The sequence below is a fragment of the Theobroma cacao genome, chromosome 6, assembly GCF_000208745.1.
Source record: "Theobroma cacao cultivar B97-61/B2 chromosome 6, Criollo_cocoa_genome_V2, whole genome shotgun sequence".
In the NCBI taxonomy this organism is placed as follows: Eukaryota; Viridiplantae; Streptophyta; class Magnoliopsida; order Malvales; family Malvaceae; genus Theobroma; species Theobroma cacao.
The window spans coordinates 25,699,268-25,711,803 of NC_030855.1; the positions used below are offsets into that span (position 1 = coordinate 25,699,268).

Consider the following 12,536-nt stretch of genomic DNA (forward strand, 5'->3'; position numbering starts at 1 on the left):
AGATGATGCAGAAGAGCACTGTTCTCATAGTGAGGAGTAAGACACGATCGAGCGCAGGTTTCCATGACAGTAGTTGAATGGTTCTTAACAAAATTATGCTTTTGAAACATCTTGCATGATTAGTAGCTAGTATCAACTGGTGCAGATTGAGAATCTTTAATTGTTGAGGTTTGGTTAAAGATTTCAGAAGGATTTCACGGAAGGATCAAGCACTTCCATTCATAATTTTCTTGTTCGTACATAATAGATAATCAGCAACAAGAGAAATAAAAATCTTCCACTACATAAAAATATTTCTTTTTCTTTTTGAAGTTACTGCTGCTCCTCAATGCAGTATTCCTGGTGGCAGCCGCGTAACTCCACTCCTCGACGCATTCTCCATAGCCTAGTTGATACTGCACGTTTTCAAAAGGAAAGAGCATGAGCCAAATTTACAGCCAAAACAAAGCTGTCAATCCATTGAAAAAAGACGAATAAAGTTTAAGCAGGGCGCAAGAGAAAGTGTTACGTGCTGCAGTCAATGTTGGGATCCAGGGGCACGGAAACAGTGAGACCACAAAACTGGGGAAGCTGCTCAGCCTTGTCAGGCATCAACCCGAGAGCTGGGCCAGCCTGCTGAAAGCATGTGCACAGGTCTTTCCGTACTTGAGTGGTGTTAGCAGTGGCGTTGACGTTGGCCATGGCTTTGCAGCAAAGAGCGCATGGTTTGTATGCAAAACCCGTCAGGAACTTCTGGCAAGGCATCAACGCCATTATGGCGTCCTGGCATGTTATTGCATGCACGGAACTCGCAGTTGCAAACAAAACCACTAACCCCAAAACGCCAAGAGACCAAGACAAGCTCATCAATTTCTTCTTCATTTTTTTGCCTTTGAGGATTACTGCAACAAGAGAATAGAACAGAAGTAGATGCTTGAATTATCGCAAAGACCCTGGGTTGTGGCATTTTCGACTTGGCACTATATATATAGGGAGAACTCAGGTTCTACCCTTAGTGTTTGTGCTGCAATTCAAGCTACCATTAAATTTTCAGTACCAAATCCAAGTTATAGATGTTAAGTCGCATCTCCTATTTTGGTATGTTCTCTTCTCCATTCATTGCAATTTATATCACTTGTGGACCTAAAAATGTGGCCCTAAATCTGCGTAAGAAAAGGAAAAGGAAGGTTGGTCATATACTTCATGCATGTAATGATAACAATTTGAAGAGATTTTGAGAAGAAAATTCAAAAGAAAGAAGAACACAAGATCAGAAAAGAGAGAAAATAAAGAACTGATGAATTCAAGAATTTTGGGAAAAAGATCCGCACAGCTAATATTTCATTATAGTATTTATATTGCTAAAGATAAAGCTAAAATCCTTAGATCTAGCCTTGGCTATTGTGCTAAACCAACTAATCTGTCCTGAGCACAGAAATAAATGCCATTGATTTCTGTGCTTCAGCAACGGTAGCAACGGCTCAATCACAAAGCTAAGTAAGAGTAACAATACAAAGATAAAACGGCAAGACATAATGCCGTACGACTCCACACCTAAGCTTTAAACAAAGAACGATAGCGTTTAGAGAATACAAGCTTTAAAAGAAATAAAACTACATCATTTAACTGAAGCCTTCAATCTTCATAATACCGTTGGTTCCCTCCAAGCTTCAATTGCTTCTAATTTTCATTATCCAGCAGACTCCAAAACAGAGAAAAGATTAAATCTTCAACACAATTCCTCCAGATGTGTATAAGGATATGATGATTATCTGTATATAAACCATGCAGCAAGGACTACTGAACGAAGCATTGACTGCTCCTTGAAAGGAACTGTATTATTTTATTCTTTTGCGAAAGAAACGAAATCACCCTTTTTCTGCGATTCATTTGTGGAAGAACTCTTTGTTCAAAGAGATCGCATTACATGAAGAATTCGCGTTTAATAAATTTATTACTTACAATTCAATGAATTTTTACGTAAATTTGCTTATCATACATAGCCACACTGTGCGAACATATTAACACTATTAATTTTGACTGAGCAAAAAAAACACGATTAATTAATTAATTAATTATATTGTTCAATTAAGGTGCTTTAATCCATTTGATTCATTGACATGATTGTCCCTCTGATACTCTTGTGCATTGGTGTCTTTCTGATGTGGTGTTTTGGCTGCTTGGTTTATACTTACAGGCAGGTTGTGCTTTTCATGGCCCTGTGTTTTTTATCCTGAGGGTGTCTGCAGAACCTGGTTCATCACTATCTCTTCTGTTGGTTGGGGCTGTTTTTTGCTTAAGTACGGGGTGATTCTTTTGTTCTCTTGGGTTGTTATGTGATGAGGGTGGGACGTCGATCTCTTGGTCTGGAATTGTTTGTTTCAGCTGGTAAGTCTTTTTTGATCTCATTGCAACCTGAGCTTGTGTATATTTGCTTTTCTCTACTTATGGCTTAAGCAGAGTTCCTGCCTTAATCGGCAGCTTTTGTAAAGCCTCTCGTTAATGAAATTATATCTTAAACTTTCAAAAAAAAAAATTAAGGTGCTCTAATGATCTCTTAATAGGTGGAAAGTTTTTATCTTTTTCTAATTCATTCCTTCCTGATCTTGTCAAGCAAATTGGGTTACGGGCCTTTTCCATGGAAGATAAAGTAAAAACACAATTTTGGTTCATGTTGAGTTTCAAAGGTAGAGATTATCAGAAAATTTGGGAGAATTACACTTATATTTCATGTAGACAAGAAAGAAAATAAGTGAATTCTACTAGTTCAATATATAGAAGAGAACTTTTTCAAATTTATTGCTGCTCTTCATGTTTGATTCTGGTGCCGCCATACCTAATGGATGCTGCACATCAGTCAAGAAATCAAAATCGGTCAATTTCTTCATAAGCAATCAAGAGAATACTACTATCAAAATGAAGTGAAAGTAGGAGATGATGAGTTTCCGCAAGGATTAAGAGATTACTTCTTGCAATCATCGGCGGAGGGAGCAAGCGGTACTGGAAAGTTGAGATTACAGTACTTACTAATTTTCTTAGCTCTATCAGGCTTATACCCGTCGCGCACCGCAAGCTTGTGAAGACATTCACAGATGTCCTTGCGGGTTTGGGGCTTGGTAATGCCGCCGTCCGTGTTGGATAAACCTATGCAGCAAAGAAAGTTGGGCCTGGCTGCTTGTCCCACCAGGTAGGGCTTGCAATATGGTACGAAATTCACTATGCAATCCTTGCATGTTGCCTCTCTATCTGCATGCACAGGGTTGGGAGTAACCACCAAAAACACTAACCCCAAAACCCAAAAAAAACAAGAGAAACCCATCATTTTCTTCTCCATTTCTTTGTTGAAAATTGCAGTAAGAGAATAAGAAAGAGATGCTTGATAGTTAGTGTCCGCCTTGGCTCCCTGGTACTTATTTATAGGGATAATTCTAATTCTACCATTAAAGCTGAGTTAATACAACATCAACAGCATTTCTATTGCCACTTTCTTCTAGTCAGAGATTCTGTTTAATTACATTAAACAGTTTTAACTTTATATGGTTCTTTTAACAATTGCTGCAAGTTGTAACATCTTACTTTGATTTGCCATCTTCTTCACTCATTTAATTTCTTTTGCACTGTGGACCTCACAAGGTGGCCCTGTTGTTAACAAAGAAAAGCAAATACCACCAAATACCCGTTTCATACATTTCCTTCTTCTGTTTCCTATGGATTTTTGTTCTTTTCTCTTGTACAAAATTCTCTTGAACTCTTTTCTTCTTCACTTGAGCTGCCAACAACATAACAATGAAGTTAATAAATCTACTTCATTTCATAATATTCCTTCCGTCTTTAAATGTTTGTCTCTCTTTAACTTTTATGAAGATTTAAGATAAAATTTTAATAAAAATGGAAGGAGTAATAGTTTCCTAAGTTGCATAAAGAGTCCAGCTTTCTGTCAACATTTCTGTATCTTGCTGAAGTTGCTCATAGCAATATGCAATTGTCATTTTGTTGATTACGGAGCTGATAAAGAATCTGCGTAATCAGTTTTGCTTTACAAGTTCAGTATGCAATTGGAGAGAACGCTAGGCAAAGGCTAATGCCCTGGTTTTGTGAACCGATCATTGAAGCTGACAGTCCTCAGATCAAAGCCCTGATTTTGGCTACATTTTTGTGATGCTTCAGAAAACTGAGTAAAAAAACCAGGTTGCAAGACCGTAGTTAAGGGCCGTGTATGCCTTTTGAATCTCTTGCATGAGTAACAAGCTAGTACCAACTTGGCCAAATTTTGAGTGTTTAATGATGTTTCGAGTAGAGATATCAGAAAATTTTCAAGAAAGGATCAAACACTTGGATTCATAAATTTTCTTGTTCATACAAATCATATGACAGACAAGAAGATAATTAAATTTTCCCACTCCATAGGAACTCTTGTTTGAAGTTATTGCTGCTCCTCAGGTTTTTATTCTTGTTGGCAGCAGCACAGCTCCATCTCCTCTGTGCACTTCCTTTGCCTATGTGATGCTGCACGTTCGAAAGGAATGAACATGAGCAAGTTCTATAGTTAAAACATAAGGTGTCAATGCATTGAAAAAACTGAAACAAAAAGCAACCAGAGTCGAGAATTATTACGTCGTGCAGTTGACAGAGGGGTCGATGGGCACGGGAACGGTGACACCACACAACCCAGGAAGCAGCTTAGCTTTCTCAGGTTTGACCCCATAGCCCGGGGCATTCTTTTCAAAGCATTCGCACAGGTCCCTGCGTGCTTCAGTGGTGCTAGCTGCAGCCTTCACGTCAGACACACCTGTGCAGCAAGGAGCAGTGGGTGAGGGTGCCGTAGCGATCAGGAAAGGCCGGCAAGGGATCAATTCCGTTAGGGCTTGCTGGCATGTCATTCCATGCACGGAGCTTGCAGTCGAAACCAAAACCACTAATCCAACAACCCCAAGATACCAAGACAAACCCATGATTTTCTTCATTTCTTTGTTGAAAACTGCAGAAAGAGAACAAGAAAGAGATGCTTGACTGTGTATTGGCCTTGGCTCCTTGGTACTTATTTATAGGGATAACTCTGATTCTACCATTAAAGCTGAGTTAATACATCATCAGTAGTATTTCCATTGCCACTTTCTTCTTGTCAGAGACTGTTTAGTTACGACAAACAGTTTTAACTTTACATGGTTCTTCTATTAAGTGTTCTGAGTTGTAACATCGTATTGTGATTCGCCATCTTCTTAACTCATTGAATTTCTTTGACCTGGGGACCTTACAAGGTGGCCCTGTTGATGCAAAAAGAAACGCCAATACCACCAAATATCCGTTTCATTCATTTTCTTCTTCTGTTTCCTACGGATTTTTGTTCGTTTCTCTTGTACATAATTCTCTTGAACTCTTTTCTTCTTCACTTGAGCTGCCAAAGACATAACAATGAAGTTGAAAAGTCTACTTCATTTCATAATATTCCTTCCGGCCTTAAATGTTTGTCTCTCTTTAACTTTTATGAAGATTAAGATAAAATTTCAATAAAAATGGAAGGAGTAATAGTTATTTGGGGACTCTAGGTGTGCTTTAGGATGTAGATATTTACAAACAGAAAATATAATATTTTTGAATGAAGTATCAAATTCACATAAGGAAAAACCCATAGTTAGTTATTAAATTAATGCAACACTAGCATGCTGTCTAGCTGCTAATTGTTTTCACCTGCTTCATTAGTTTTGAGCAAAAGGAAAATCTTTTTCTACATAATTAGCCACTTTTGGGAGCAAGTATCCACTTAATTTGCTTGTCAAAAATTTGGAAAGACCAATGATTGGATCATATGGATGGTAAACACAAAACTTTGATCTAAATCATATCCAACACTGTATTTGGGTGTATCATCTCAAATGTGAACAACTAGTTATTGCAGAAATCGATGGAGCTTCTCTCTATGTTTGTTTTCCCTTGTTTTGCTTCTAGTGAATTTGGTGCACTTTCGGCAACGTTTACCAACTGACTTGCTATCTGCAAATACTTCAGCAACAAGGGTGCTCTGATGTGAATCCTCCCAACACCGCATTGCAGACTAGCAATGGCCTGGACCCTGCATCAGAGACTAATGAGGCTTTGGGCACTGCAGAACTGACAAATGAATCTGGTAGCAATTCAACCAGGCAGCGCAGGCCTTACTATGGCTGGATCTGCAGTGCTGATGAGAAAGATCTTGTGGAGCTAACACCATTCAGCTGTAAGTTCTTTAGCATGAAGCTAAAAAGAGAGGTATATATTTACTGGGATTTGACTTAAAAACTCTGCTTATGGAAATTCAATGGAAGAATATATATATATATATATATATACACACATATATAATTCATGGTTGGTATAGAATGTAATCTCGTCAACAATCAGATGAATCCAAATTCCATTTCTCAGCTCGAAAAAAAGGCTTGCTCAGGTTTTGTATTTCACAGATGCTTGATCACACAGATTTCCATTTTGTTAATCAGATTGCATTTGTAACTGCTTCATGTTCTAAGATCTTTCAAGCCGACTGGCTGAAAATTAAGGTCTGAATTCGGCTAACATTTTCCTCAATGTTCTCATATTGAGGAGAAAGACACCATCAAGTCCAGGTTTCCATTACATTAGTTGAATAGTTCTTAACAAAATTATGCTTTTGAAACATCTTGCATGATTAGTAGCTAGTATCAACTGGTGCAGATTGAGAATCTTTAATTGTTGAGGTTTGGTTAAAGATTTCAGAAGGATTTCAAGAAAGGATCAAGCACTTCCATTCATAATTTTCTTGTTCATGCATAATAGATAATCAACAACAAGAGAAATAAAAATCTTCCACTACATGAGCCAATGTAGTCCTGCTGCTCCTCAATGCTGTATTCCTGGCGGCAGCCGCGTAACTCCACTCCTCGACACATTCTCCATAGCCTAGTTGACACTGCACGTTTTCAAAAGGAAAGAGCATGAGCCAAATTTCCAGTCAAAACAAAGCTGTCAATCCATTGAAAAAAGACGAATAAAGTTTAAGCAGGGCGCAAGAGAAAGTGTTACGTGCTGCAGTCAATGTTGGGATCCATGGGCACGGAAACAGTGAGGCCACAAAACTGGGGAAGCTGCTTAGCCTTGTCAGGCATCACCCCGAGAGCTGGGCCAGCCTGCTGAAAGCATGTGCACAGGTCTCTCCGTTCTTGAGTGGTGTTAGCCGCGGCGTTGACGTTGGCCATAGCTTTGCAGCAAAGAGCGCATGGTTTGTATGCAAAACCCGTCAGGAACTTCTGGCAAGGCATCAACGCCATTATGGCGTCCTGGCATGTTATTGCATGCACGGAACTCGCAGCTGCAAACAAAACCACTAACCCCAAAACGCCAAGAGACCAAGACAAGCTCATCAATTTCTTCTCCATTTTTTTGCCTTTGAGGATTACCGCAACAAGAGAATAGAACAGAAATAGATGCTTGAATTATCGCAAAGAGCTTGGTTTGTGGCATTTTCGACTTGGCACTATATATATAGGGAGAACTCAGGTTCTACCCTTCATGTTTGTGCTGTAATTCAAGCTATCATTAAATTTTCAGTACCAAATCCAAGTTATAGATGGTAAGTCACATCTCCTATTTTGGTATGTTATCTTCTCCATTCATTGCAATTTATATCACTTGTGGACCTGACAATGTGGCCCTAAATCTGTGTAAGAAAAGGGAAAGGAAGTTTGTTCATAATTTTGCTTTTTTTTTTTAAAGTTCAAATGTATTAAAAATCTGAAGAACATCAGTTCTCCATCAAAATAATTTTGCAAGGCATGCCCCTAATTACAAAAGACATTGAGGGATGGCATAACAAAATCACATAAAGGGTCAACCCCCTGTACACGAACCAGCATAAAACCCATCCTGTACAACACACAAAATCAACCCCTATAGACAAAAGGAGTTAGAACTCAGGAATATACACAGTGAACTTTCTAATCTCCTGGGCTATTCCCAGGAACAGACAAAAGCGAAAGATATCCCTTCGATAAAAAAAGAGAGGCTGCAGCAGAAATAAAAAGGCATTTTAACTACTGCTTCCTTCTAATGTCACAGAACCCCTTTGCCCTTCTCCCCAAACCGTGAACTACTCTATTTCTCTCCCTATGTAAACTCCAGATGTGTTTTAGGTTATGATGATTATCTGTGTATAAGCATGCAGCAAAGACTATTGAATGAACCACTGACGGCTCCTTTAGAAAGAAACGCAATCACCCTCTTGTTTTTTTAATAAAATTTGTATGTACATCTAAAGATGTGGTAATACATACATACATACACTGAAGGCATAGATTTACATATGTTTCTTGGATATTTCAGCTTGCTTTGCGACTTTGCTTGAAGCATAAAAGAAGAGAAGCTCAATATATGGAATCACTTGCTCAAAATCTTAAATGGGTAGGAAACCTTGAGCATGTTCTTTGTTAATATATTTTTTTCAACAGAATAAAAAATCAATAATCTTAATCTACGTCAATCCATTCATGAAAGCACTTGTTATAAGTGTTTGTATTACACAAGTGATTCGTGCTTAAACAAATTAATTACTTATAATTAAATAGATTTTTACGAAAATTTGCTTATCATTTATAATCATATTGCACGAACATATTAACACGATAAATTAATTATTTTGTTCAATTAAGGTGTTTCAATAGTCTCTTGATAGGTGGAAAGTTTATTCTTCTTGATCTTGAGGGTACGGGCCTTTTGCATGCAAGATAAAGTAAAAACACTTCGGTTCATGTTCAGTTGTTCATGCCAAAAAACAGATTGAACTTGTAATGCTCTCAGAGGTAGATATTAATAGAAAATTTGGGAGAATTACACTTATATTTCATGTAGACACGAAAGGAAATAAGTGAGTTCTACTAGTACTATAGAAGAGAACTTTTTCAAATTTATTGCTGCTCTTCATGCTTGATTCTGGTACCGCCAAACCTAATGGATGCTGCATATGAGTCAAGAAATCAAAATCAGTCAGTTTATGCAATCAAGAAAATTACTAATATCAAAATGAAGTGAGACCTGTAGATGACGAGTTTCTGTAAGGATTAAGAGATTACTTCTTGCAATCATCAGCGGAAGGAGCAAGGGGCACTGGAAAGTTGAGATTACAGTACTTATTAATTTTCTTAGCTCTGTCAGGCTTATACCCGTCGCGCACCGCAAGCTTGTGAAGACATTCACAGATGTCCTTGCGAGTTTGGGGCTTGGTAATGCCGCCGTCTGTGTTGGATAAACCTATGCAGCAACGAACGTCGGGCGTGGCTGCTTGTCCCACCAGGTAGGGCTTGCAAAATGGTACGAAATTCACCATGCAATCCCTGCATGTTGCCTCTCTATCTGCATCCACAGGGTTGGTAGTAACCACCAAAAACACTAGCCCCAAAATCCAAAAAAAACAGGAGAAACCCATCATTTTCTTCTCCATTTTTGCTTCCTTGGAACACTTGGGGTGTGTGTGTGTTTTTTTTTTTTTTGGCTCAACTGGAAGACTTGGGTACTGTTATTTGCAGTTTGGAAAGAACTTATTTATAGGGCTGTGGCTGCTGAAATCATTGAAGAACAGAGTTACTCCATCAATGCACTTAACTCATCTATAGTTGTCAATTTTCATTTTCGGAGAGTCTAGCTAGTTGTGTAGGTTAAGCTTACCATCTAATTTAGTTGTTTGAGTAGAATCCCATCTGTCATTAATTAAGTTTCCAGAAAGGATCATTGATTCTAAACCTAAGATGGTGTTCTTTATAAGGATTTGCATGGTGGCAGTGGCTTCTTCCTTTGGGAATTTTTGCTCCTCCTCTTTACACATCCTTCCTAATAAGGTTTCACAGGTGGGTTCTGATTGATGAAGCTGTTTCTCTCTCTCTTTCTCGTGTTTGCATGAAGAACAGAGGGATCGCATAGAAGTGTGAATTGATGAATTTTTTATTAAAATTTAATTAAAAATATTTGTCCTCACTGATCATACATCCAGAACCCGTCCATGTCAATTATGTACGTGTACTCCACGCCGTAGATTCCATTCTCCGGCAGACCAGAAGTAAAATACAACAGGGTGAAAGCCAAGGGAAGGACAAATGGCTTGATTCATGCGAACAGCATCATTAATAAAATCAAAACATTCTCATTCCTTAATTTTTTTTTCCCTTTCTTAACAGATCCAAAGCAGAAAAAAATGGGGATTTTATTTAATTCTCATAGCTGTAATTTTTCGAGATTGATTTTCATTGGCTTTTGGCTTTGTTACCATCGAATCATTGTCTGAATTTGGGAAGTCTTTTGAGTCCTCGGATTTTCCGGAAGTCAAAGCTTGCAACTTTCATTAAAAATGTCACTTTTACATTCTCCGGTCCTTGAACGGTTTTCTCTGAAAAAGAATCAGAAACAACTCCTTCTTATCACTCTCATCCTCCATGGCTGTAAGCACGTTTCTTCTTTTGTTTCAACTTGTAGAACGTTTCTGTTTTTGAATACTTTTTGTCTGCTTGAATTTTTCTTGTTTCTTCTGACGTGCATGCTGTTTATCACTTTCCCCTGTTTCATAAATGCTTTACCAGAAACAACTAACCTCTTAAGAGATAGGTTAAAGATATCACGTGCCTTCTAGGTGGGGTTTGATTCGGGAGTCGGGGTATGATCTCACTTTCAAGAGTTTTTAGTTCATCTTGCCCAATCCTGGAAGATGTAGAGATGGTTGAGAAGTTATTACAACCTTCAGATTTTGCAGTTGAGGATGTTATGGCAGAAGTTGTTTATTTATTTGTTTCAGATGACAAGGCTGAGAGTGGAGAGCGGGAGAGTTATACCCCAGACCCTGACCATCCACTATATTGTTTTTATGATCATTTGACAGTAAAATTAAAATTTCCTTTATCCCCAACAGTTTTGGGGTAAGGACATGACCCCTGGAAAAGAACTGTCAGACTTTGTCATTAGATTATTCATGTTTAGATCTGTGTCTTGTGTTCAGACAGGGTAAGATGGACATGTCTCATGTACAGCTGGTGAGTCCATATGAGGATATGATTAAACCATCAGTTTGATCCTTCTGCTAGACTGCATTTAGCACTCTTTTTTTTCTCTGAATCAATCTCTTGGACAGGCATTCCCTGTCAAATTGTTTTTCCCCTCCATCTTACCAGAAATATACATGTCTGCAGTTTCAGATGTCTAGGGATATTAAGATTGAATAATTTTCATTTGTTCTTTTATTGGTATACTTTTTCCAACATGGTGCTATCTGTAGTAATTTTTATGCTTGTCACAGCGCTCGCATGTGCCCAAATTTGGTGACTGGGACAACGATAATCTACCTTACACAGCCTACTTTGAAAATGCTCGCAAAGAAAGAGCCGGCATAAGGATGAACCCGAATGATCCTGAGGAGAATCCGGAGGCCTTCATGTATACTAGGGGAGGCCTGGAAAGCAATTGTGATTGCCAGCCAGTTCAGGTTCCTCCTGCTGCCGGTTCTCAGAAATCCATTCCAGCAGATAAAAACCACAATGATGGACACAGCAGGCAGAATGCTCCTAACAGAAACGGTTCTTATGATTATCAGAAGAGTGTAAGAAGCCATAGGAGCATGGCATCAGAATCTGGCAGTGAAAAGAGCAACTCTGACCATTCACTTCTGAGGTTCAGTCATCGACGTGCAAACTCTGGCCAGAAGAAAGGTCGGGTTGGGGGAAGTAGCTTCTCTTCATCTGTCTCAGGACAATTTACACACAGAAATGGAAGCTACCAATCTGATAACAATAGAGTTAAGTGTTCTGCCCGAACGTATTACTTACCTTATTGCCTGCCAAGCACAACTTATTCCCTTCATCATTGCAATTTTTTTACCTGACTCTGTTTGGTTTCATCGGATTAGCAGCATCGTAGAACAGCATCAATACCAAAATTTGGGGAATGGGATGAAACTGACCCAACATCAGGTGAAGGGTATACTGCTATATTTAACCAAGTGAAAGCGGAGAAGCAATCTCCAACTTCCAAGTTCCCAACAGTGCCTCCACAGCAGAGCAATTACTCAGACTGTTATCACAGTAAACCTCGAACTCCTTCCTTTTGCTCAAAGGTACAGTCAATAGACACTGCAAGTTTAAACAAACATCGAATTGAGACGGAAAAAGAAGTAGAATTACCAGAACTTTGATCTTTTTCACCGCCCCTTCCTAAAATTTACTCTCTCATTTAATAGTACCTGTTTGTTCTGGATCATGCAGGTATGTTGCTGCTTGTTTTCACGTGGAAGTGACTAACAGACATGGAATGCGATTGCTTTTTGTGTCGCACTGGCTCCATGGGAGGATTTTCATGTGAATCTTGATGGGATTCCCACAATTTACACTTGTCTAGGATGCCCTTCATTCAGGGAAAATACCTTGAATGCCTTCGTTTTGAGTATTTTAAAGCATAATATTATTATTATTGTTATTGCCTCTCTTTTTTCCCAATATTTTCTCTTTTAATGAATTATGATATTACATTCTTGGGAAAAAAAAGGATTCACAACTTGTTTTTCTACTGCTGGG

The 12,536-nt window shown here is 38.6% G+C and overlaps 3 protein-coding genes across 4 annotated transcripts; 1 reads left to right on the plus strand and 2 right to left on the minus strand.

Annotated features, from left to right (window-relative positions):
- Window positions 329–7,370, minus strand: LOC18597248 (non-specific lipid-transfer protein AP10). 2 transcript variants are annotated; one of them, XM_018123047.1, is made up of 2 exons: window positions 7,018–7,370; window positions 329–395 (listed from the first exon to the last, which is right to left on the minus strand). In XM_018123047.1, the coding sequence occupies exons 1-2, from the start codon at window positions 7,368–7,370 to the stop codon at window positions 386–388; spliced, it is 363 nt and encodes a 120-aa protein (XP_017978536.1). In that variant the 3' UTR covers window positions 329–385. The 2 variants fall into 2 exon arrangements, with proteins under 2 accessions (XP_017978536.1, XP_007026222.1); XM_007026160.2 differs by lacking the exon at window positions 329–395 and adding an exon at window positions 6,826–6,904.
- Window positions 4,292–5,005, minus strand: LOC18597247 (non-specific lipid-transfer protein A). The gene is made up of 2 exons (XM_007026159.2): window positions 4,594–5,005; window positions 4,292–4,485 (listed from the first exon to the last, which is right to left on the minus strand). The coding sequence occupies exons 1-2, from the start codon at window positions 4,941–4,943 to the stop codon at window positions 4,476–4,478; spliced, it is 360 nt and encodes a 119-aa protein (XP_007026221.2). The 5' UTR covers window positions 4,944–5,005; the 3' UTR covers window positions 4,292–4,475.
- On the plus strand, window positions 10,799–12,524 carry LOC18597250 (RPM1-interacting protein 4). Its single transcript, XM_018122986.1, has 4 exons — window positions 10,799–11,003; window positions 11,267–11,761; window positions 11,876–12,079; window positions 12,228–12,524. Exons 1-4 carry the CDS (start codon window positions 10,980–10,982, stop codon window positions 12,261–12,263), a joined length of 759 nt encoding a protein of 252 aa, XP_017978475.1. The 5' UTR covers window positions 10,799–10,979; the 3' UTR covers window positions 12,264–12,524.

Bases quoted from the DNA above. Each gene is read 5' to 3' on its own strand.
- LOC18597250 (XM_018122986.1), top strand. From the start codon at position 10,980: ATGGACATGTCTCATGTACAGCTG. The intron at 11,762-11,875 runs GTTAAGTGTTCT...TCGGATTAGCAG, and splicing joins ACCAATCTGATAACAATAGA to CATCGTAGAACAGCATCAAT. The intron at 12,080-12,227 runs GTACAGTCAATA...TGGATCATGCAG, and splicing joins CTCCTTCCTTTTGCTCAAAG to GTATGTTGCTGCTTGTTTTC.
- LOC18597248 (XM_018123047.1), bottom strand. From the start codon at position 7,370: ATGGAGAAGAAATTGATGAGCTTGTCTTGGTCTCTTGGCGTTTTGGGG.
- LOC18597247 (XM_007026159.2), bottom strand. From the start codon at position 4,943: ATGAAGAAAATCATGGGTTTGTCTTGGTATCTTGGGGTTGTTGGATTA.